The following is a 24,461-nucleotide window of genomic DNA, read 5'->3' as shown; positions in this document are numbered from 1 at the left end:
CATTATCATGTAGATAGTTTCATCCTGCCTCTTTACAATAAACAAGTTGAATTTTTAATGATAATAAAATAGTTAATATGCCTAGAGCGTGTGCCATCTGCTGGCATAGGCAATACTGACAATTGTTCTCCAAAGCCAAACATGGATATCAGGACAAAGGGCTTAAGTGATGCACATATTAACATTTGCTAAACTTTAATATTTTTCAATTTAATATTATGGAACTTTTATGTTTGGACTTGTGCAGTGCAGTTAATTTGAAAACACAAATGGAGTCAATTGGGGGTGTTAAACATAGATTATTTCAGTTGTTATCAAAAAAAGAGAATCAGATCTTTTCTGTAATAAGAAAATGGCTTTTGTAGTTACAGGAATGAGTTCAAGCATAAAAATTGTTAGGAAATTTCATTGTTGCTATTTTGACTAAGATAATTAAAATAATGAAATAAATTGTGATGTAGATTGGTAAATGATTAAAATGTTAAGATACAATCCAGTCTCTAGTTGGATCAGTTTCATTCTTGGAATCTTAATGGAGAAAGTGTGAATTACATCTAAGACAAAGAATTTTTGTATATGGAGATTTTAGAGAAAACTTGTCAAAAATTATTCCCAAATGGTGATTATGCTAGGGATTTCAGTCCTAGCCCTACTCTTGGAAGCCACATGTGGCCTCCCATTCATTTTCTGAATTTATATACCTTTAATCTGTTTACCCCATCCCACCTGCAACAGTTGGCATGGTCTTCCTTTCTTCCCAGCACCTTGTTTGCAAGCTTTATCTTCAAGAAAGCTTGAAGGCTTTCAGTGGCAAGGGTTGAATAGGGATTGTGAATATAAAGGCAGGCAAATATCACAATTTCTTCTTCTTGGGTCCACCTAGGGGAAGTTACTTGGTCAAGTCAGGTGAGAAAGGCTTCTGGAGTGTGAGTCAAAAGCTAGAAGCTCTGATTGAGTCAAAAGCTAGAAGCAAGACTGTCAGCCTTGCAAGGTAGTCCAGATGAGAAGCACATCCAAGAATACCAGCTCTTCCTTTGTATATCGCAAAGTAGCCCTCCTGTCCCTCACTTTTTACTTTCTCCAAAACTAGGGAGGGTCCCTTCTGCCACTCCTCTCCCTTTGGGCTCAAATTTCATTTATGACTAGTCTGAGATTCTTACTCCTGTCTCCCAAGATCATTCCCATATATACTATTACAATTCTCACTCTCAGAGAGAGGAGAGAGAGAGAAGGAGATTGCCATCACATCCTTCTTCTGTTGTATGAGCTGTGGCTTCTAGCAGCAGCCTGAGTGCTGAGAAACTCAGAAGAAACAGCAGCAGCTCCAGTAATAACTTCAAGAGGAAGATAGAAATGAAGCCACAATAAGGCTTCTAGTACTGGAGTTTGATTTTCCAAATCAACAAATAGGCACTACTGCTATTTAATGTTTATTTTAGGAAATTATAATATCATGCAGTACATAAATTATAGTAACTTTAGCATATTTTAACTTCTCAACATGTAGGGTGTTCTGGTGTATTTAAATCCAAATGCTTTGAGCACTTAAGTTAGGTATTCTGAGTATTCTTCAGTAAACATGGCCCCTAAACTCCATTATAATATATGGAAGTGGGTATATAAAATCAATAATGTATTGATTGCTTGTTCTTTAGGCTGAGAAATATATATATATAAACACAAAGTGCATCTTTTCAGTTGTCATATTCCTTGATATCATGTGATGTCATTTTGAAGCAAGTAGTTACTAACATTGACATGAAGTAGAGTTATGGGTATTAATTTTCCTATAATATCCAGTTGAAGTATCTTTTTTAAATCTGGAAAAGGTTTAGAAACACTGGCTCACAGAAGGTAGCCAACTGTGCCAAAATATCAGTTTTGGCACTTATTCCAGAGGTGGGCTGCTGCCAGTTTGGACTGGTTCGCCTGGACCAGTTCGCCTGAACCAGTTGTTCCGATTCTGCGTGGTTGGGAGAACTGGCAAAACAGACCACCAGCTGGCCCCACACCTGCCCCCACCTGGTTTTGGGGTCATTTTCTGCCGTTTTCAGGCCTTTGGGGGCCATTTTCAGGCCGTTTTTCCAGCCACAATCTGTCCAAAAACCAGCCTGAAAATGGCCCCAAAACCAGGGCCTTTTTCAGGCCATTTTCAGGCCATTTTTTAAGATGTTTTCTGGCCAAAATCTGCCTGAAAAATGGCCTGAAAACAGCCTGAAAAATGGCCTGACAAGGGTCCAAAAAAGCACTCTTCCCCCTCTGCTTAGCCCCCTTCTTTACACAGGATCACCCAGCAATGGAGACGGAGAGGGAGAAGGGGGTGGCGTTTCTGTGTGCTCCCGTTTCTGTGTGGCACTCTCCCTGCTAGCAACCACCTCTGCCCCCTTCTCCCTCTCTAGGGCTAGCAGAGAGGGGAGAGTGCGAGGTTTCTGCTTCTGGGATGAGGGAACCCAGGAAACATCTGGGTCCAGTTTACCCAGTTCCTTTTCCTCTCACGGCCAGCTTTCCCAGTCTAGCTTGACACAGTCTCTCTCTCACACACGCACACACATACACACACAAACAGATTGGATCTTTCTTTCTTTCCGCCCCCCCCCCCCACTGGAAACCCTTGGATTCCCTCCCCAACCTGCTTATCCCAAACAGGTACCACCCACACAAGTGATGTAGAGTTGGCCATGCCCACTCAGTCACATTATCCCCCCCCGCCATGTCCACCCAGCCAGTCATTGGGTCAGAGAACCGATTGTTAAAAAAATTGGAGCCCACCACTGACTTATTCTGCTACAAGAGAGGTAGATACACACACGAATCAAATCTTAAATTTAAATGGAGAAACTACTAGAGCGTATTTGACAGATGATCATTTAGTGTCTTTTTGGAGTCCTCCAGTTGTTTACAGACCCCAAATTATCAGTTTCTGCAGTTGATGTATTGTAATAATAGTCAACCTGCACAGGATATATGTCATGAAAATTCTTTGACTCACAGTAATTGCTAAATTGCTAGTAAAATTATGATTCGTTTTATTTTTTTGTTATTTAGGGTAACTCCCCAAAATACATATGAAATAAACTTTATGTAGAAGAAAACTTAAAAACATTCAATGTGCATGGAATATGTTAATTTTTCTGAAATCTCCCCTTCTTTACCAAAATCTTGCTTTGCTGAGTGAGATAGAAGGCATATAATTTAATATATAAAGTAAATAAAAAATTTTAACAATATCAAGATGGCTTTTTCAATGGCACTTTCGATAGACTGTTTATATAAAGAGATTTGGGGTTGCATGTAACAATAAAAATGTAAGATTTTTAAAATAGAAATTAGAAATAAATTGCTTCACCTAGGAGTTGGATTTGATAGTAAGATAGTAAATACCTTTATTAAACTGTTGAGGTTGAGAATCATCTGATCTTCTGCTTTCTATTGCACAATATGTTTAATGTTTTATTTGTTCTTTGCCAGTCACATTAACTATTTCTGAGGCTTCTCAGGACAAAGGAATAATGAGAATTCCTTTTGGTTTTCTATCACAGTATAGGCTTTTTGTCTATTATAGTAATAAGTAATATCCCCAATACCATAAATGTACTTTTAGGTTACAAGCATCATATCTCTCCTTTCTGACTCCATTTTTCTTGCTTGCACTTGTGACCCAGAACATCACTATCCATGCACAAGAGGGCAAACCTGAAGTGACTGTGTAGTTTGCTGAATTACCCAAAGGAAACATTAGAGAGGAAATAAAAAAACCCTAATGAAAACTGCATAAAGGAGAGAATACAACTGATTAATGTTTGCCAATGTTGGCAACATTAAAATGACTTGAACTCCCAGAATTCTAAGGAAACTGGAAAAGGAGGGCTATGGGAGATAGATGCTAAAAGGATAGCAACTTTCCTTGTGCATCAGTCATTTTCTGATTGATACTAAGAATTTATTTTAAAACGTCTTCAATAGACATTGCTTAAAAATAAAGGAATAAATCAAGGAGTTCGTGGAACTGGGATTGAGAACAGTTTTTACAGACATCCTCATAAAAATTGCAAATCCCAACCACCTCCGAATATCACAGTGAGGAGTGAGCACAGCTAGTGGCACAGAATGCTGAACTACAATTGGAAGTGGGGTTGGACCATAGAAAAAAGTGACTAAAAATCCTGAAGCTTCTATTTTGCAACATTTTATTCTACATTCTCAGTCGAATCTCATTGGTAGATCAGTAGATTCAATAAAGAGTTGAAAAATCTTTGCACAACTTACACTGAAACCACAAATATTAATTTTTAATACATGAGTGATCTCTGTGAGATTAATCAAATTTTACTTTTATCATACCGTTATATTGTTTACCACATTGTTTATCATATAAAAACTGAATCATTAATAGAAACTGGAACAGGCCACCTTAAAATATTTCAGAACTAACATAGAAGTATTAGTTTGGACTGAGATTTTTTTATCTTAAACATTTTTTTAAAATTAATCCTAAAATGTATGAAAGTGCATTCAGTAATTCAGTTATATTGTAAACTGGCCAAAGCTCTGCATCAGTGGCATGCAGTGGCATAAAATTTTAATGAATAAAATAAACTGATTTAGGACAGCATGTAACTTCATTCAGACTTTTATCATATAGTACTAACTTTAGGACTTGTATGGGCTATGAAATAGGTCTTACAGTAACTATAATTCTAAAATGGAGATTTTCTAAGGAAACATGCCTTTCAAACATGCCTGTTTGAAAGAAACCTAACTTGACAAATATTTTAACAGAGTTGTGCAAATCCTTTGAAAGATATGCTTTGTAACATGTGATTGTGCCTAAAAACCATGATTCCTAGATTCATAAAGGTAGCTCTATCTTTTTCATATGCCTGCTTCTTCCCTTTACCTATTACTTCGGTTCCCAGAAAAAGAAATATCTTCTTTAATTATCTGAAGAAGAAATTTTCATTGTACACGCTGCCATGTGATATAAAGCAGTTCTTTGAAAGGCTTTGCACATTTGTAAGTAAAAATACGATGAATACCAGACTGTCCTTCTTTTTTTTAAAAAAAAAATTGAAAATACATTACACAGAATAATATGGAATAGCTTATTATTGTGGAAAGTAACATTTGAGTGGCAGATTTTTATTTTAAACCAATATTTTAAACTGGCCAGTGATAAATTATATTCACCATATAATTATATAATAATTATATATATATATATATAATATTCTGTATAAACAATAAAGGGTATTGCATAGTGTCTCAGACCTTACAATCTCACACTTTTTTTCTGTTGAAACTTTTCTTCTGTATCATTGAACTAGCATATACTCACTATGCATCAATTTCATTCTTGTGGAATTCACTCTGACTTTTTTAAAGTAAGAAGTAGAATGCTTCCTTCTTGTCCCTTTGAGCTTGACTTTCTATATTTTGTTAACTGCTACATATAGAAGCAGATATTATACATCCATCTTTACATTATTGTTTGGCTGCTAGACAATAACCATTGTAATGCTCAGAATTATCATAAAGTCATTAATTAATTGCCCTTATCCCCTTTTATTCTAAGTCTTCGTTCACATTTAATAAGGCAGGACTTCTTAAGACAGAAAGTATATCTTGAGGGCAAAACAAGAAATATCGAACATTACTACCTGAACAACACTTTGGGGCTTTTGTTTATTTCCATGCTGTTTCCACAGTTGGCACATTCCCAATTCTAATATTTAACTTGGGTCTTCTTCCTCCTTTCAATTTAAATTTAGAGCCACTCTGAGTCATTGAGAGTTGGATGGCATGCAAGTTGAATAAATTATCATTATTATGGCATAATGTTACATTTCATATAAAGTAAAATTACTATAGAGGTGTCCTGGAATCTGTTTTTTTCAAGGGTGAGTGGGTTCCCATATGCTAGGAATGGGCACCCAACAAACTTTTAGTGTGAAGTATCGGATCTGAGCACCCATCTTTAAAAAATATTGTAAATCCATGTAAATGTATAAGCATTGCACAGTGAACAAACAAGTCTTGAACATAACATTGGATTAATTATTTTTGTATGTAAAATTAAATTTAGTTTCCTTTGCCATGATTATATGAAATCTATTATCTTTCACATAATTATCATGTAATAGTAGCAAATCTATAAGTCAAAATGCAGTCGCCATACTTGAAATCCTTGAGTATGATTAAAAATATTTAAATAGATTTTGAAAAATGCATAATCATTATTTTTAAAAAAATTAAATCCAATCCAATATGGCCATTTTATATAAACATTTTACAGGATAACACACACACATAGACAGACAATTGTTCATATGTATAATTATGAATATATTTTAAAATGCCCATAGATCTCCACAAAAATACATATAAGACAAATTTATAATGAAACTAGTGGCTTTAACTTCTATTTTTTTCATTATAAATCATGAGTTATGTTCAGACTTGGTCATATTTAAAGCATGTATCATTGAAATCCATGAAACATAAAATTATTGATGATTAAATTAAGTACCATTCCATAAGTCTGGATTCAGCCACATTAAAATAGAAATTTCCTCATCGACTTCCAGGCAGTATAAATTACATTATTACCTGAGCACGAGGCCCACTGAAAAATAGAGAAATTGCTTTTGAGTCAGTGTGCGTGGAGTTTAATTTTAACTGTGTAGTTCTATAACTATTCCTGAGCTATCACAACATGCAAAATTAATCTTCAGGCTGCCAGAAAAAAGTCCTGCAATGCATTAGGGAAAGTGGCTATTGATTCCCCAGGTCTTGTCTTGGTCTCTAATCTATGGTATTGCATGTCCTGGGCAGGCAAGCGTGGGCGTCGCAGCAGTGCAGGATCGCTAGACAGCAATATGGAAGTAAGTAGGAAGTTACTGATGTCTAGCTGGATGTGATGTGCATTTCAAACCTTTATTTTATATACATATTTTGCTCTTTTTTTCTTCTAACATACAACCTGCCTGCCTCAAATAAAATGCATGCCAAGGCTTTATAGTTTTAGCCTTTAAAAACCAACACTACTTCTGGTCTGTTTAGATCATGCATCATTTTTTTATTTCAGCTGCTGTTCTCCCCTTCTGTTCCTGCAAGCATGACTAAATGAATATGATGTGCCCTTTTGCCACTGTCACTCTGGTCCCTGTGTAAAGGCCCAATGATTCTTTGTTACACAGTGCACTTATTGTGCTGTTTGTTATTTAATGCAAAGTATTGAATTCATGCTTAGTCATTCACATTGCTTACTTTCTGGTTAAATTGTGAAATGTATGCAGTCGTGACATCATGGAATTGCATAGATAGGGCATGGGAAAAGAAAACATATAAAACAGGTGAATTCAATGTGGATTTCATGAGATTTCATTCATCTTCAAACCATTTATATACTGTTCATGTCTTTGAATTCAGCCTGCAAATTTGTGTGTGTGTGGGTGTGGGTGTGTATGTATGTATGTATGTATGTATGTATGTATGTATGTATGTATGTTAAAACTGAATAGAGTGCAGTCCACATATAGCACACAAAGCATCTGCAGTTAATTGTAAAGAAAACAAAAGCATCCAGAGACTAACAAGAAAGTTGGATAGCTAAAAGATATAAATAGTTGAAAATACTAGGCAGCACATCAGCCTGCAAAAAGATAGAAGCAATCCATTTGCAAAAAAATATTTATTTTCTACATTACAAAGAGGAACAGGCTATTTTAATTATAATTCTATTGAAAATTTATCATGAAATCTGACTACTAATAGTGTGTAACTGCCTTCAGGTTAATTCAACATAACTGTATATATTTTTGTCCTTGAAGAGAAAAATAAATAACATGACTATATTTTAGTAGGGTAAAGAATGTAAAGCAAAATCAAAGATTTTGTGGTAACTGATTACTCTTTATTATTTAATAATTTCAGGGTTCTTTATTTTAAGAAAGCCACCAGTATTTGTTAATGGATCATACTTAGTACTTCCCACTTATAACTTGAAAAAAGAAATTGGCAGAAAAAGAAAGAGATTTCTCCTGCAGTTCATAAAGCTATTTCTCCATATGAGCTTTTAAAGAAAACATGATGGTCACTGTGAACTTTTTCTTTTACACATATTTTTAAGATTTTTTTTAATTTTTATTTTCTATTAATTTCTTTTTAGGGGTCCATCATTAGCAGTCCTCATATGCGCCGAAGAGCTACATCAACCCGAGAGTGTCCATCTCGCCCTCACCAGACTATGCCTAATTCTTCCTCACTACTAGGGTCCTTATTTGGTAGTAAGCGAGGAAAGCCTCCCCAAGGCCATTTAGCATCCGGCCCACCACTGCCACCTCAGCACCCTCCCATAATGTCACACCCGCAGCACTCTCAACATCCTCCTGCCATGCACCACCCGGGTCCGGCTGAAGGGCAGACCCAGGCACAAGTGCACAGCCATCACTCTCAGTACTGCCATATGCAGAACCCACCTCCTTATCACCATCACCATCACTATCATCCACCCCAGCACATCCAGCATCCGCACCAGTACCATCATGGGCCGCACTCGCAGCATGTAGCTCATGCCCAGCATTCGTACCTGCCACATTCCCACACCCCATATTCCCACGCTCCCCATCCTCCCTTGCCCCCTCCTCATTTGGCACATCCTTCCCATGCTTCCCATCACCATGCACAGCCAGTAGCCCCCTCTACTTCAGCCAGCACGAAGCCCAAGCATAGCGGCATCAGCACAATAGTCTAGAAGCCAGCCAGCCACCCAGCCACAGCTGTAGCTCTAGGCCTAGATGTAAAGGCACTTGCAGGAAACAGAAGCAGCCTATAATTCTGGTTATTTTTTTAATTTATTTTAAAAGATCCGAACCAGAAGCAACTTAATTGACTCCTTTGCCTTAAGGATTCAATGGATCAATGCATATTAACCTCACAGTGCTGGTCTTACAGTTCGGTGGTGACCTTTTCCCTCCTTTTTCTCTAGTAGCCTTGAAAATATGCTGCTTGCTGAAAACGTTAAGCTACCTTTTTTCATCCGTATGACCATTTTTAACAAGTAATGAAAACATAACTTACTCAAAATAAAAGGAAAACTATGAAATAAAATTAATGTGGCATTCTTGCTCTTTAATTTACAATGGGCAAAAAAAGTAGACCTCATATGGTTGATGAAAATACGTAAGTAAACTCTATGTAATATAAATATATAAATATAGACATATAGATATATATATATACAGAAAGAGAGAGACAGACAGACAGACACTGTATAGCTAACATTTATGCTTAGAAAAAGCTTTTTCAGTCCAAAAGCTAGCAATATATACTTTTCCATAATTTCCCTTACTGATAAAGGGCAGTAAAATAGATGAGTAGCAAATGGAAGTGTAGACCAAAAAACTAAAGAACAAATTCCAGGCATTTCAGTACTCATTGAAAGTTCTCTGGACTTGAGAAAATAAAATCTTTAAGCAATCTTTGCAAAATGTGCCAAATAACATAGCATATAACTGTTGCAATCAAATATGCTTTGTACTCTATTAGTATAATAATATACTTATTCAGTATTATAACTGCTCTGCTATTTCAGGTAAGCAAACTAGTTAAGATGCAGTAACTATAAAGTAGCAACACGAGACAACCTTTACTATAGGTTTTCTCTACATTTTGGTTCCTCCAGTTCTTAGACACTTTAAAGGCTGTGATAACTGTGAACTTACATAGTTTACATTTCTTTTGTATTTGTGTATGTTTTAATAAATACACATGAAGATTTACATAGAAGGTATTTACATACGCTGCATGAACATTCATCTCAGACCCTGAAATAACCAACATCCATTCTTTTCAGCCACATTGCCTCTTTACCATTTAATACTCAGTTTTTATCAATGAAAACTTCAGATTTTTTTTCCACATGAAAGCAATCAGAAACTTGAAAGTTTATTTTAGTATTGAGTATAGATTTTTATAACTGTAATTCCATGTAGCCATGTGCTGGCAGCAGGATTTTCTCACCATTTTTCTCATCACATTTGTTAGTTTTATCCAGCACTCAGCAGGCTGAGTCTATGCTCAAACTGTCATAGTCCAGTTAGTCTAAGACATCTTGTAAAATCCAACTGTGCTGTTGTTGCTTATGTGTTGTACTGAGTCATTTGCAAGACCATATATTTCTTTGTAAACCTAAATCCTATTTTTTTAAAAAAATAAAATAAAATCATACATGGAGCATACTTTGTAGTTTCAGCATTTTGAGCCACCTCAATCACGACTTTACATCTAAAAGGCAGAAACAAAAGGATCCGCAGAGCTGCACCAGCAGAATTCTGAATGTTGATTTAAAAGAAGAGGAGGAAAAATGTTCCCGTGAAAGATGGGTAAAGCCAAACAAAAACCGATTATTGCTTCTGAAAGAAGTCATAACGTATGAAACAAGTTCCCTATATTGGTGATTTCTGATCTCCAGTTTTCTTCCCTCACTTTCTAATATATGGATTATATGGAGTACCAGCAAAAATAAGATCAGTAGTTTTGTTAACTTTCATTCACCAGAAACAACCACTTAAGAGAGTCTGATGTTTAAATTCGAAAATTATTTCTTATGCAATATACACCACCTTTTCCTGTCTTTGGTTTTCCCTCCATCTAATTTAACTTCATAGGAAATTTAAATAAAAAGAATGTTATCATCCAAGCTGTCCTAGATTGTGCAGATTACCTAAGAGGGAACATCACAACCTAAGGATCTCTTCACATTTAAATTTGGGTTTTCTTCTTATAAGGAATAATACAACTGTATGCATGTCATCTAATGTTAGTAGTATTGAGGCTACACTCTCCATAACGTATATTTGCAAAGTATTTCAGTGTTACTGTTGATATTAGTTGAAGTAAAGTGTTAACATATTTAAATATGTAAGCTTTTCTTCAAACCTTTGTACCAATAGTAGAGTTGAATTGTAACTTATAAGTTGTTCCAGAAAAGATAAGATAGGACATTTTTTCCTTTATGTTGCTCATTGTCTAATTTGCATATATCAAACTCAAAGCAATGGGCTGGATAGTCATTATTTTACATTTCAAGCATTAATATCTGTATTATCTATTGCATATTTTAAAAATGCTGTCCATCTTTTATACTCATTGTTTTGATATTCCAGGAAAATCAAAGATTTTAGGTTTATAGATTCGTATGCATTTAGTTAGATACAAGTTTTATCTTTTATAATTATACAGAAAAAGTAATCATCACAAATTTTGATGATTAGCAAATATAAAAAAAATAATCAATAAACCCATTCAATTAATATGTTATTGCATAAAAATCCAGTGTTATTGCCATTTAGACAAAACATCCAAGGAAGAGAATTACCTTTAGGTTTAAAAGTAAAAAAGAAAAATACTTTTCCATGTTTTGGAAAATGAAAGTAATCATTATTACGATTTATATGCTACTGAAGAAAATAAATTTAACTTTTTAAAAGATATTGGAAAGTTTTAATTATGTTTTCCTTATTGATTAAAAAGCAGTATAAAGCACTACTGAACCGCATCTCTTTCTCTCAGTGAAAACTGTAAGAAAAATGGACCTTGTAAAAATATCTTTTCTGGGACAACCATCAATTATATATTTCTTTTAATTAAGAATGAAATGTAAATCAATGTAAAGAAAACCAAAGTTATCCTATTATAATGTAAATGTCTTGTATTGCTAAGTCTTACAGCATAACTTGTAGGATGATTTTTCCCATCAAGCACTGCATGCAGCTGAAACCTCGTTTCTTAATTTTTAAATGAGCTGAAAAGCGGTCAGCAGCTACTTAACAATGACACTTTACATGTTGACTTGCTGTTTCATATACAGCTGTGCATTTTCTGCAATTAAGCATGAGTTTTGCTGTTTCCATTTGTAAAATATCATCACACCTTGCCTGCAAAAAAAGTGTGTACATAGTTCAAAGAAAAAATGACCAATCATAAGATACAATTTTGAAGGAGGGAAAAAGGGAGTGGAAACAGGACCAAGTAGGAAGAATAATTAATTCTCTAAACTGTATATAGTGTGTAAATTAGTATTAATATAAGTCTGCAGTCACTTTTCAGGTTACACACAGTAACTGTCTCTGCTAGGAACTAAATCCCAGCTTTGAATAGTATTAAACTGTTAGAATTAGATTGAATGCAGACTGTTAAAAAGACTTTAAGAAACATCATGCTCATGAGAAGCTTCTGTAAAGGGAGATTCAAGAGATTTTGTAACTGTTGGAAAAGAAGGAGTGCTTTCATTTTAATATGCATATGTTTGTAAGTAGTATCAGACTTTATTGTTGTTAAACTATAACTGTGATTATGTGGGAAATCAAATAAATCACTTTGAACTCACCCAGTTTCTCATTCTTTGTAGAACATATATTTTTTCATATTAATTGAATAAAATTATTTATGCCACTTTAATTCTTGGACATCTCATTTTGCATTGTTTCAAGGAGAAGAATTACATTCAAAATAAGGAAAGAATTGCTTGCATTTATTCATTCATTTCAGATAATGGATTCAATAATGTACATAGTATTAGTTTAGTTTAGTTTAGTTTACTTTGTCATTGCACCTCGTACAACAAAATTAAATGCCATCTTCAGTGTACATTATTATCATGCAATCTCACTAGATCCTCTGCTTCACATCAACTACTGTTCCCTTATAATCATAAGGAATATTAATAATGTTGATGTTAATATTAATGATAAAAAGAACATAAAAAAAGAAACTGTAGGCTTGATTTTGGCTGCTCAAGAGCCAGCTAGTTGAACTAATGAATAGAATTGAAAAAAATCTGCCAGATTTGAAAAATCATTAAATGATTCAAAGTGCAGAGTGTGTGGAGAAGCGGAAGAAATAATAGATAATACACTCAGCTCATGCAAGATCACATAAACTGGCTATAAATGACATAACAATTGCCAAAATGATTCACTGGAACAGTATTGCTGGAAGATGTATCAGTAAGGTGCTTTTTAAAGAGGCAACTGGACTTTGTTTTTTCTTTTGAAGACGTTTCACTTCTCATCCAAGAAACTTCTTCAGCTGGCAGGATAGTGAGGAATGGAATTATCTGCCCCTTTTATCTACATTTCCAAATAATTTCCCATTCCTTCCTGTGCACAAAATAATTTTTTCAAGCTATTATAAAGCACATATCTTATTGGTGGTCAGATAGGAACAACATAAGTGGGGACAATCACTAACTCAAAGGTATTAAGCCTTAAGAAAATCACAGGAAATAAATTAAAATAAAGGTTTTGCTCAGGCAGCATATTTATTAAAACAGTATTAATTTGATCCAGTATCTGAGTAACTACAGAATGTTTTACAATTTCCATCTTATAAACTCCATAAATAAATTGTGTTGCATTCACATTAGAGGCTTTTCACAAAAAATCTGAATTTCTATTTCTATTCACTATTGTAAAGAAAGGCTGATAAACCAGTGTTCCATTGCACCTCATCAGAAAGAAATGGGAAACAAAAAACTAAGTTAGAAAATAGTCTCTAGAAAAGGCGTAAATTCTGAAGAAAGGGAGAACAGTCCATGAACCTGATTGATATTTTCCCCTCTACTCGTGTTTTGCTTCCATTTTGAAAGGTGCTTCTAAACAATTGCAGAATTTATTGTGAAAAGGAGATTATAGTTATAGCAATTCTTTATTAACTGCTAAAAATGAATATTCCAGCCTTTCAGATGCTGGGTGAATCCAGCATGACATAACAAAGTACTACAACAGTATTTATTCAGCATAGTAATAAGCTTTTACTAATTTTCTAAATAGCTCATTTTCTATATTTTTCATTGTGCTTTTAAAGTTAAAAGCTCGATTTACAACAATTGAGCCCAAAATTTCTATTGGTAAGCAAGGCAGTTAAGTGAGTTTTGCCCCATTTTATGACCTTACTTGGCATAATTATAAAGTGAATCACTGTAGTTATAAAGAGAATCTGGCTTCCCCATTGACTTTGCTTGTCAGAAGGTTACAAAAGATGATCACATGAGCCCAGGCCACTGCTAGTGTCATAAATGAGCCAGTTGCCAAAAGTCTGGATTTTGATCACATGACCATGGGGACATGCAATGATTGTATGAAAAATGGTCATGAGAGAGCTATTCATTGGTTAGAATGCAGTATTGCAGGCTAATTCTGTCAACTGCCAAAGTTCGATTCTTACCAGCTCAAGATTGACTCAGTCTTCCACCCTTCAGAGTTTGATAAAATGAGGAGCCAGATTATTGGGGGCAATATACTGACTCTGTAAACTGTTTAGAGAGAGGCGTAAAAGCCCTGTGAAGCGGTATATAAGTCTAAGTGCTATTGCTGTCATTGTTTCCAGTGCCACTGTAAACTTCAAATAGTCACTAAATGAAAGGTTCTAAATTGAGGACTACCTGTAATCATATTTTATGAAACAACAACAGAAATCCATCAAGTCACTGAGATCAATATATTAATAATTGCATCAATATTTTCAAAACTGGAAATTTATTTTTCCCATGAATATATGTGTATTTTTCCATTGACCACTTTTCTAACATTCCTGCCCACTGTACTTTTTAATTATGCATTTTTGCAAATATTTTGTGAAATAAATGAAAAAATTTTATCATATGCACTCTGGTTCTCTCTCTAAAAATTGGAACAAAGATGAGATTTTTAGTTTGGCTATCAAAGAATTTATTATTAAATGGTGAGAAAAAAATCACATTTGTTAATTGAACAGTGTGAAGATATGACTTACACAAAGCATCACATTAAACTGAAAGACAGCTTTTTAGTCATTTAATCATAAAATTAATTTTAGTTCTCTGTTCTGAATAATATATGGAAATCTCTTAATAAATGTTGTTGAAATAGGTTAACTCTTATTTAAAAGGATGAATCACCAAACAATAGATAATTTAAAAATATGGTTTTATATATCTCAAAATACATAATACATAAAATACATTAAAAATACATAAATACAAAATACATTTTAAAAATGTCTTTGGACAGCACTGGCTCTTCGGCTTTGAAACTGAGATGAGCACCGCCCCCGAGAGTCGGAACGACTAGCACATATGTGCAAGGGGAACCTTTACCTTTATCTCAAAATAGATCATTAAGAAAATAAAGTTTCAAAATATTCGAGTAACAGAAGGAAGAACAATTATCTCATACTAAACTTGTTAACAGAAAGCTGTAATAGAAAACGTTCGCACTTTTTCTGCTAAAAATTACTCTTCCAAATTGATTACTTCTACAAGAAAAATTGAGCACACTGTAACATGTTAAATACAACTGTCAGATACCTCGTTGTTTTCCCAGCTCATGGGTTGAACCGTTTTGGTTTCAATTCTGTCTCCCGGTCAGCTATAATATTTATTTCCTTTATGCATGTTTTTTACAAAACTGTAAAGTGCCTAGAGTTGTGGAGTCAAGCAACCAGACAGAAACTATCTCGCATTCCTAAGAACCACAAATTTAGGATTCAATACACTATAACAGTCCAAAGCAGACCTACTTTACTATAAGCCTTACTTTTATTTATTTATTTTTGAGACAGGGACGAAAAAGCAAGTTCAGGCTGCTCCTTTGTTTGTTTGTTTGTTTGTTTAATTTACTATTAGGAAATACAACACATAAATAAAATAGCACAAAACGAACCACTGAAGACATAAAACCAATGACGTGAGAAAGGCATTGGCGTTAGTGCAAATGTAAATACAGAACATCACGATTCCCAGTTCTGGGAGGGAAAGGACGTGAGAAAATGTAATAATAAAGAATAAATAAAGATCAAACATTCAGAATGTTTCGAGACAGGCTGAACAAATGCTGAGGGCAATAGGCTGACTCTGTAAACCGCTTAGAGAGCGCTGTGAAGCGGTATACAAGTCTAAGTGCTATTGCTAATACGCCACAGACAGCTGTTCTACGACTCTTTTACAACAGCTAAAATGAGATGGAGCCGAGAAGCCTCCCAAAGGTTTTGCAGCAAAAGTCAAAATCAACCGCTGCAGATCCAAAATCTAGGTTTCATTTCCACACAAGCCTAAAGCTCGCCCTGGTTCCCTTCCCATCCGTTCGTACATGAGCGCTAGACGTCTGAACTTCGCACACCTTCCCACCGCCTCTTCACGTACGGGTGCGGGCAACGTGGGCTGCCTTGGAACGGGCCATTCGACGTTACGTCATTAACGTGCGCCGGTCGTTTCCTCGCCGTCGGTGCCAAGAGGACGAGCTGCTTGCTGGAGACATGAGTGGGCTCGCTTTGCTTTTGCGAGCGGCGCGAACGGCGCTCCCACCCGGGGCCAGGCTGTTTCGCACCGGCTGCCCTCGGCCCGCTTTTGTTAAGGAGCTTTTCCTGGGGAACTTCCAAGAGGTGAGGCCGCCGAAAGCTTCGCGGTTTCCCTGGGCTGGGGGACCTTGGGGGTTTAAGGGAAGACCCAGGTTTCCAGCATCTCAGGAATCCCTTGGCTTTTTAACTGCGGGTGGTGTCTCTCAAGTTAGATGCCTATGGAGATTCTCAGTCATCCAGGTCATGGTTGTCCCAAAGGTGCTTTTTCAAGAGGCAACTGGACTTTCTGGTTTTTCTTTGAAGACGTTCCGGTTCTCATCCAAAAGATGAAGGAGCTTCTTGGATGAGAAGAGAAACACCTTCAAAGAAAAATCAGAAAGCCCAGTTGGCTCTTGAAAAAGCACCTTTGGGATTCTCAAGTTAAAGTTAGAAAAAAAAAACACCTTTCCTTCTCTCTGGTGTTTCCTGTCAAACTCAGATCTCAAAGTTTGTAATTTTAGGCAGTAGCTCTGGTCAGCTAGTTCTCGATTTACAACAGTTTGGTTAATGACCGTTTGAAGGTAATAGCACTGAAAAAAGTAACTTATGACCATTTTTTCACACTTACAATGGTTGCAGCATCCCCACGGTCGCATGATTTATATTCGGATGCTTGATAGCTGTCTCACACTTGCGACGGTTGCAGTGTGCTGGGGTCTTGTGATCAGTTTTTGCAACCTTCTGACAAAGTAAATGAGGAAACCAGATTGACTTAACAACCGTGATACTAATTTAACAACTGAAGTTATTTATTTAAGAAATGCGGCAAGAAAAATTGCAAAATGGGGCAGAACTCACGTAACAAATTTCTCACTTAGCAACATAAATTTTGGGCTCAATTGTGGTCGTAAGTTGAGGACTACTTGTAGACGTTAGATATGGTAGCAACTTGAAATAAATGAACTGAAGCTACGTTTGGGAAGGGAGGGATCCACGCATAGATGAGCCGCAGTGGTGCAGTGGTTAGAGTGCAGTACTGCAGGCTACTTCTGCTGATCACCGGCTGCCAGCAGTTTGACAGATCGAATCTCACCAGACTCACGGTTAACTCAACCTTCCATCTTTCTGAGATCGGTAAAATGAGGATCAGATTGTTGGGAGCAATATGTTGACTCTGTAAACCGCTTAAGACTGTAAAGCACTATGAAGCGGTATATAAGACTAAGTGCTAGTGCTATATAATTTCATGATGATTTTTATTAGAATCCACTCAGATGGCCAATCAATTTATTAACCAGTAATGGTTCAATAATAAATACAAATAAATAAATAGATAAATACAGATAGTCTTTCTTTAACAATGGTAGTTGGGATTGGAATTTCTATTGCTGATACAGTCATAAAGCATGTCAAGTGATCGCATCACTTAAGAATGCTAATTACAACAGTCCCTTTTGCCATTATTAAATGAGGATTATGGTTTTTAAGCATGGATTTCCTCACAACTTTCTGCCAACTCCAACAAGTAAAGTCAATGAGGAACTGGCAGTAAGTTGCAACTCTCAGGTGACTCACAAGCAGGCCAGTGGACAAGTAAGTTCTGGTATGGGAAGGCTAAGATAGCAGCTAGGATAGGAATGACTACTGTAAGATGCAGGAAGGCCTACAGGTGGCTCCTTTGGCACCACGTAAGCGGGCATATGCTATGGAGTGCAGGTGGTGCTGCTATAGGTCAGTGATGGCTAACCGTTTTGCTATCACGTGTCAGGAGAGGGGGGGCATGCCCACACCCATAATTCTAAGTGCCCTGCCCTGCGCATGTGCGCGCAACACCACCACCACCCCCGCTCCTGGCACGTGATGGCCTGGTAGGGCCATTTTTCTTTCTTACCTGGCTCCAGATCCTATGTATCTGCGGAAGGCGAAAACAGCCTTTCCCATTCCCTCGGAGGCTGCCAAGTTTCTGAATTGCAATCATGTGACTGCTGAAGTTCTTGGACATCCAGAACTCTGAGGTGACTGGTCATAAGTACCAGTCATTCAGTGCCTTTGTAACTTTGAATGGTCACTGAACAAGTAGTAGTTCACTGAGGACCTGTAAATATATTGAAATGAATGAACAAATAAACTTTATGCAAAGATTCACAGCAACATTATGCAACATTATAAAAATGCATCCTGAAGATTTCTGTAGAAACGTCATTTTTGTAAAAATGTTTAAGGCCCAACTGAGCCAGGAGAGCATTGAAAAACCTGCTATTCCAACATTCTTTAACATTCAGCAGCCAATCCCCAGGAATATATTCTACCTGATGGATAAGAACATTTCAATTTGTAATATTGTATTAGCCAGATAATAGGATATTAAGGACCCTTATGTTTACTCCTGTTTTTATGGTGTAAGCTGCCCAGAGTTGGGTGGTATATAAATTTAATAAATAATAAATAAACAAATATAAATTTAATAAATATACAGTAACATGGTTTAGAAAAAAAATTACAATGATAAGAACTTTGGAATAAAGAATTGGAGTAGCCCATATTACACAATTGATGGCTTCGGATTTTAAGGAATGTTAGTTGCTTTATACCATGGGCGTCAAACTCATAGCCTGCGGGCCGGATGTGTCACGTACTGGCTCTGCCCCCACCCGGTTTAGCGAAGTGGGGAAAAGTCCCGATATGTCATGTGACACCACCATGACGACACCTGGGGCAGTATAAACCCCTGCTTTATATTGCTTAAAAACTTGGTTAGTCCACCAAAAGTATGGGGGAGGGGGAAATGGAAGGGGATTTATTGTACCCTTTCAATGAATGTTTAAAACATTTAATTATTCTACTTTCTATGCATGGGATGAATAAATCTGAAGGAATCCTAGTGCACAGGTTAACTTTCTTATGACAGGGCTTTGGTGCTCCCTGAGCTTGATTGTTTTCTTGCAGACATTTATTTCATTACCCAAACTAGGTAACATTATCAGTGCTAGTAGGGGGTGGAGTTTGCTCTCAGACTAGACTAGACTAGACTTCTAGTCTAGTGGCTTGTGCTGTCAGTGTTGGTGGGTGTCTTGGAGGTTCTTTGGCTGAGCTATTTACTGTTTGGTAGTCTCTTGATTGGGGTATTATTTACTTGATTGTTGGTCTGATGTTAATCATGAATCTATGCTCATCTGGGTGCTGATTGCTGGTGGAGAGGTGTTTGGGGTCTTTTTGTTCCCCTTTTAGCTTGCTGATTGTCTCTTCTGCATAGTATGTAGTTGTTTATGTCTATGTGTCTATTGATGGTTAATTTGCCAGAGTGCTAGGCTTCTAAAAATTCCCTAGCATTTTTGGACTTGGCTTAGTCTAGGATGCTCACAGTTTCCCAATTGAAACTATGGTTAAGTCAGTTCATATGTAGTTAAATTCAAAAGTTTTCATCATGACATCTGACAGTTGGTGTTCATGGATGCGTTCTGTCAATCTTCTGCTTGTTTGTTCTGCATAGTGGCTGTTGTAGTCATTACACTATATGTGTAAATGACTCCTGTTTTTTCTTCTGGGGCTGCTGGGTCTTTTAGTTTACTTAGGACGTTTTGAAGGGCTTTAGTTGTCTTGTAATTTTGTAGGTGGCTACAAATATTATCCTTTGTTGGTAACTTTCTTATGAGTTAGATATTACTACTATAGAGAACTGGATTCCTAGAGGGAAATTAAGGGTCAATATATTAATGTATTATTATTAATGTATAATAATGGACGCAGTGGCTCAGTGGCTAAGATGCTGAGCTTGTCGATCGAAAGGTCAGCAGTTCAGCGGTTCAAATCCCTAGTGCCACATAATGGGGTGAGCTCCCGTTACTTGTCCCAGCTTCTGCCAACCTAGCAGTTCGAAAGCACGTAAAAATTGCAAGTAGAAAAATAGGGGCCACCTTTGGTGGGAAGTAACAGTGTTCCGTGCACCTTTGGCATTTAGACGTGCCAGCCACATGACCATGGAAATGTCTTCGGACAGCACTGACTCTTCGGCTTTGAAACGTAGATGAGCCCTAAAGTTGGAAACGACTAGCACATATGCGCGAGGGGAACCTTTACCTTTATATTAATGTATTATCAAACTATTTTCTAAAAATTGGTGCTCTCAATTTTTGAAGAATTTTAGATATATGGTGTTAGATTTGTTATAAAAAAGGTAATTACATATTTCTGGAAGGATATTTCTATACCAAAATCTAAACGTTGGCTTAGTGAACTTGGTAAACTCTAAGCATATTTTCTTGCAATGGTACAAAATGTTTGCCATTGTTTCCTTCAATTTTTTGCTTTCCCAACATAATACGGTATCTTCTATTCAGATACTAAGCAAGGCTGTCTCTGCTTAATTTCTGAGCCCAGACAAAATCACTTCTTGAGGCAAAGATCTACAAAGTACTTTTAAATATTGCTCAGTCTTTCTGTTTAATATCAAATTAGTAAGGAAGGGCTGGCCAGCTTGGTCTAAGCAATTATGTAGCCTTTCAAAAAGATTTTAGAAACACCAGAGACCAATAAGAATCATCGCTGTATTCAGATCTAAGTAGTTATAACTGAGGAATATACCTTCTGAAGCAAAGAATAGATCAGTTCTGTTCATTCTTGCTTGTGGCTTTCAAGGTTTGTTTCAATAAGGCTTTTGTCCTAGATTTGGCACTAAAACAATCTTGGTCACTCTATTGGATGACCTTCACTGGGAAAAGAACATTGAATGTATACATTTGTTCATTCTTTTGAAACTTTCAGAAACTTTTCATACTAACAGTAGTATCATTGTGCGGAGAATTGAGTTCTGTGTGGGTGCTCTCAACTTTCCATGGTTTTAGAACTCCTTGTTATGCCATCTCCAGAAATTGGTGCTGGTTGTGGGGAATGGGGCAGGCATTTAAACTCCATAGCAACTATATCATAGGATTGTCTATCACCCAAATTATTCATCATCTGTATAGGTATGGTAAGTAAAATCTTTCAGAGCTATGGATTCATCTGCATGTTTCACTTCCATGACAGAGAAGCAATGCCTAAACTTTATAGCATATTTCTTGGCATTATAATCACTTGCAAAGTCTGACACTTATCTAGTTTTGGATATTTGGGAGCAGAGGTTAACAGGAGTTCTGCTAGTTTCTCCTTCTAGCCCAAGCAGAATAATAAAACTGTAGAATAATAAAACTGTGTACTAGTCTTTTGAAATATTGGTATACCTCCATCCAAAGATAGGCCAGGTTGTGGGTTGGTAGACTGCAGCACTCCTGGGAGCTTTAGTCCACATCCTTCCTCTCCCATCAAACTGTCAAGTGGTCTGTTTGGAAATAGAGGTTTTTCAGTCTTACAGAAGACTGGCGGACTGGCAGATGGTTTATGTTGCATTTTGAGGAGAGTAATAGACCAGAAATAGTTCAGAAAAAGACCATGTTGTGAGGAGTTACCAGAATAGAGCACCTCTGCACAAACAATCTGTCACTTGACCAGTTTGAAAGCAGGCTGATGCTTCCATCTCAGGCACCCACTTACACAAGTCCAGCCATTCACATTTGCCCAAGCCTTCTCCAACAAATTGGTTTTCTGTACAAAAGCTGGCATAAAAGAAGATATTTCACAGCCAACCTCTCTTCACCATGCCCACACAGGCAGACTTCTGCTTCATCTATCTAGACCCGTACCAGTCGGGCTTCAGGCAGGGGTACAGCACAGAAACGGCATTGGTCACGTTGGTGGATCTCTGGAGGGCTCGGGACAGGGGTTGTTCTTCTGTCCTAGTCCTATTAGATCTCTCAGTGGCTTTTGATACCATCGACCATGGTATTATGCTGCAGCGGTTGACAGGGTTAGGAATAGGGGGCACCGTTCTGCGATGGTTCTCCTCCTTCCTCTCCGACCACTCGCAGTTTGTGTTGGCAGGGGGGCAGAGGTCGACCTCGAGGCACCTTGCATGGGGAGTGCCACAAGGGTCAGTCATCTCGCCCCTTCTGTTCAACATTTATGTGAAGCCGCTGGGTGAGATCATCCGTGGTTTTGGGGTGAAGTATCATCTGTACGCTGATGATACTCAGCTGTACATCTCCACCCCAGACCACCCCAACGATGCCCTTGATGTGATGTCTCGCTGCCTGGAGGCCATGCGGGTCTGGATGGGGAGAAATAGGCTCAGACTCAACCCATCCAAGACCGAGTGGCTGTGGCTGCCGGCGTCCCAATATAGTCAGCAGGTGCCATCGCTGACTATTGGGGGTGAATCTTTGCCCCCCACAGAGAGGGCTCGCAATCTGGGTGTCCTCCTGGATGCACAGCTGTCTTTAGAAGACCATATGACGGCCGTGGCCAGGGGGGCCTTTTATCAGGTTCGCCTGATTCGCCAGTTGCAGCCCTATCTGGACCGGGATGCCTTGCGCACGGTCACTCACGCCCTTGTCACCTCCCGGCTGGACTATTGTAATGCTCTCTACATGGGGCTCCCCTTGAAGAGCACTCGGAGGCTCCAACTGGTCCAGAATGCGGCCACGCGGGTGGTTATGGGTGCAACTCATTGTGCCCGTGTGACATCCCTCCTGCGCGAGCTGCACTGGCTCCCAGTGGTCTTCCGGGTGCGATTCAAGATGTTGGTCATCACCTTTAAAGCGCTCCATGACCCGGGTACCTTCGACACCGACTTCTGCCACCAATAGCCTCCCACCGGCCAGTTTGCTCCCACAGAGAGGGTCTCCTCAGGGTGCCATCAGCCAAGTTATGTCGGCTGGTGACACCCAGGGGGAGGGCCTTCTCTGTGGGAGCCCCAGCCCTGTGGAATGAACTGCCCCCGGAAATACGTAAGATCTCTGACCTCCGGGTATTTCACTGCGCACTGAAGACCCTGTTGTTCCGCCAGGCCGGGCTATCAACCTAATAATTTTAAATTGGGGTATTTTAAATTTTCGGGGTTTTAAATTGGGCCAAATCTATTTAATTATTTTAATTTTTAATCATTGTTTTGTCTTATGTTTTTAAATTGGCTGTACACCGCCCTGAGTCCTTCGGGAAAAGGGCGGTATAGAAATAAAATTATTGTTGTTGTTGTTGTTGTTGTTGTTGTGCCAGAATAGGGGTTCAGAGTACAGTCAACATTTCTTTAAGATGATATACTTTAAATCAGACCCCACATGGGACCAAAGAAGCTTAAGGCTGCCATGAGGAAAATGCCATGGAATGCCTTGCCATCAGCTGACTTGCAGGAAACTGAACTCAAACACCTAAATGACCCTGCCCATTTGTTTGAACACCATAAACAACTTTTTTTTTTACAAAACAAATCATGAAAATCTGTCATTTCAGAAGGAAGTTTTTCCTTATCCTGAAATTAATAATGAAGAATTGCAAGAAATCAATGACTTCGTAGCGCCAGTGGAAAAATTCTTCAGGGAAGAAGGTATACTTTTACCCTCCTCAAGACTTTTTAAAATCTTTTTCTGAAAGGCTTTTCACCATGCCAAATATAAAAATAAAATATAATACTAACAAGGAAACGTCCAAGGTTGCTTATCTGTATTTTTTAGCAAAAAGTGAAAAATAGCAAGAATCATATTAAGGAGTTTTGTTAATGCTGTGCTGGAGCCTGCATTTGTATTTTTTCAAAAAGTTACCGTTTTTTCCTCCTTTATTCTCTGAGTGTTTGAAAAATTATTTCAAATGTTTACTGATGGCATTTTGGGACATATTTTTTAAAATTTTGAGGTTTATTTGGTAAGAGCCTCGGTGGTGCAGCGGACTAAAGTGCTGTTAAGTGCTAGCACTTAGCTGTCACCTGCCTGCAATTAGTGCAAGTTCGAACCTCACCAGGCTCAAAGTTGACTCAGCCTTCCACCCTTTTGAGGTAGGTAAATTGAGGACCCGGATTGTGGGGGCAATAAGCCAACTTTGTATAGAACAACACTGCTTGGTAGGGGGGGCAAAGCCCTAATAAGCAGGTATATACAAAAAAGTATGCAGGCTATTGCTATAATGCATTGTAAGCCGCCCTGAGTCTACGGAGAAGGGCGGCATATAAATTGGACTAATAAATAAATAAATAAATATTTCTACCAAAGAGAAAAGTACCTTCAGGTTGTCCTAAGTTTAGCTGAAATATGGAAACCAGAATGGTTGTGAACAGCTGGAGA

At 37.5% G+C, this 24,461-nt stretch overlaps 2 protein-coding genes across 18 annotated transcripts in view; both read left to right on the top strand.

Moving 5' to 3' along the window:
* IQSEC1 (IQ motif and Sec7 domain ArfGEF 1) overlaps positions 1–11,405 on the top strand; it is a 298,864-nt gene extending 287,459 nt beyond the window's left edge. For 14 of the 17 annotated variants that reach the window (XM_034437795.2, XM_034437789.2, XM_034437772.2 and 11 more), the window contains 2 exons: positions 6,832–6,881; positions 8,168–9,108. In XM_034437795.2, coding sequence (XP_034293686.1) covers positions 6,832–6,881; positions 8,168–8,752 — 635 coding nt within the window. In that variant the 3' untranslated portion in view covers positions 8,753–9,108. Of the gene's footprint in view, positions 1–6,831; positions 6,882–8,167; positions 9,109–10,246 lie in introns of those variants that run through there. The other 3 variants (XM_060688352.2, XM_060688354.2, XM_060688353.2) reach the window with 3 other exon arrangements.
* Positions 11,406–16,118: 4,713 nt separating this feature from the next.
* The window catches only part of ACAD9 (acyl-CoA dehydrogenase family member 9), a 28,142-nt gene continuing 19,799 nt past the window's right edge, over positions 16,119–24,461 (top strand). The window contains exons 1-2 of the mRNA XM_034437888.3: positions 16,119–16,419; positions 23,638–23,731. Coding sequence (XP_034293779.2) covers positions 16,294–16,419; positions 23,638–23,731 — 220 coding nt within the window. The 5' untranslated portion in view covers positions 16,119–16,293. The remainder of the gene's footprint in view (positions 16,420–23,637; positions 23,732–24,461) is intronic.

This window comes from Pantherophis guttatus, chromosome 2 (assembly GCF_059756535.1).
Source record: "Pantherophis guttatus breed Tessera chromosome 2, ASM5975653v1, whole genome shotgun sequence".
In the NCBI taxonomy this organism is placed as follows: domain Eukaryota; kingdom Metazoa; phylum Chordata; class Lepidosauria; order Squamata; family Colubridae; genus Pantherophis; species Pantherophis guttatus.
The sequence above is the reverse complement of the archived record's forward strand: the minus strand, read 5'-3'. Positions and strand labels throughout refer to the sequence as shown.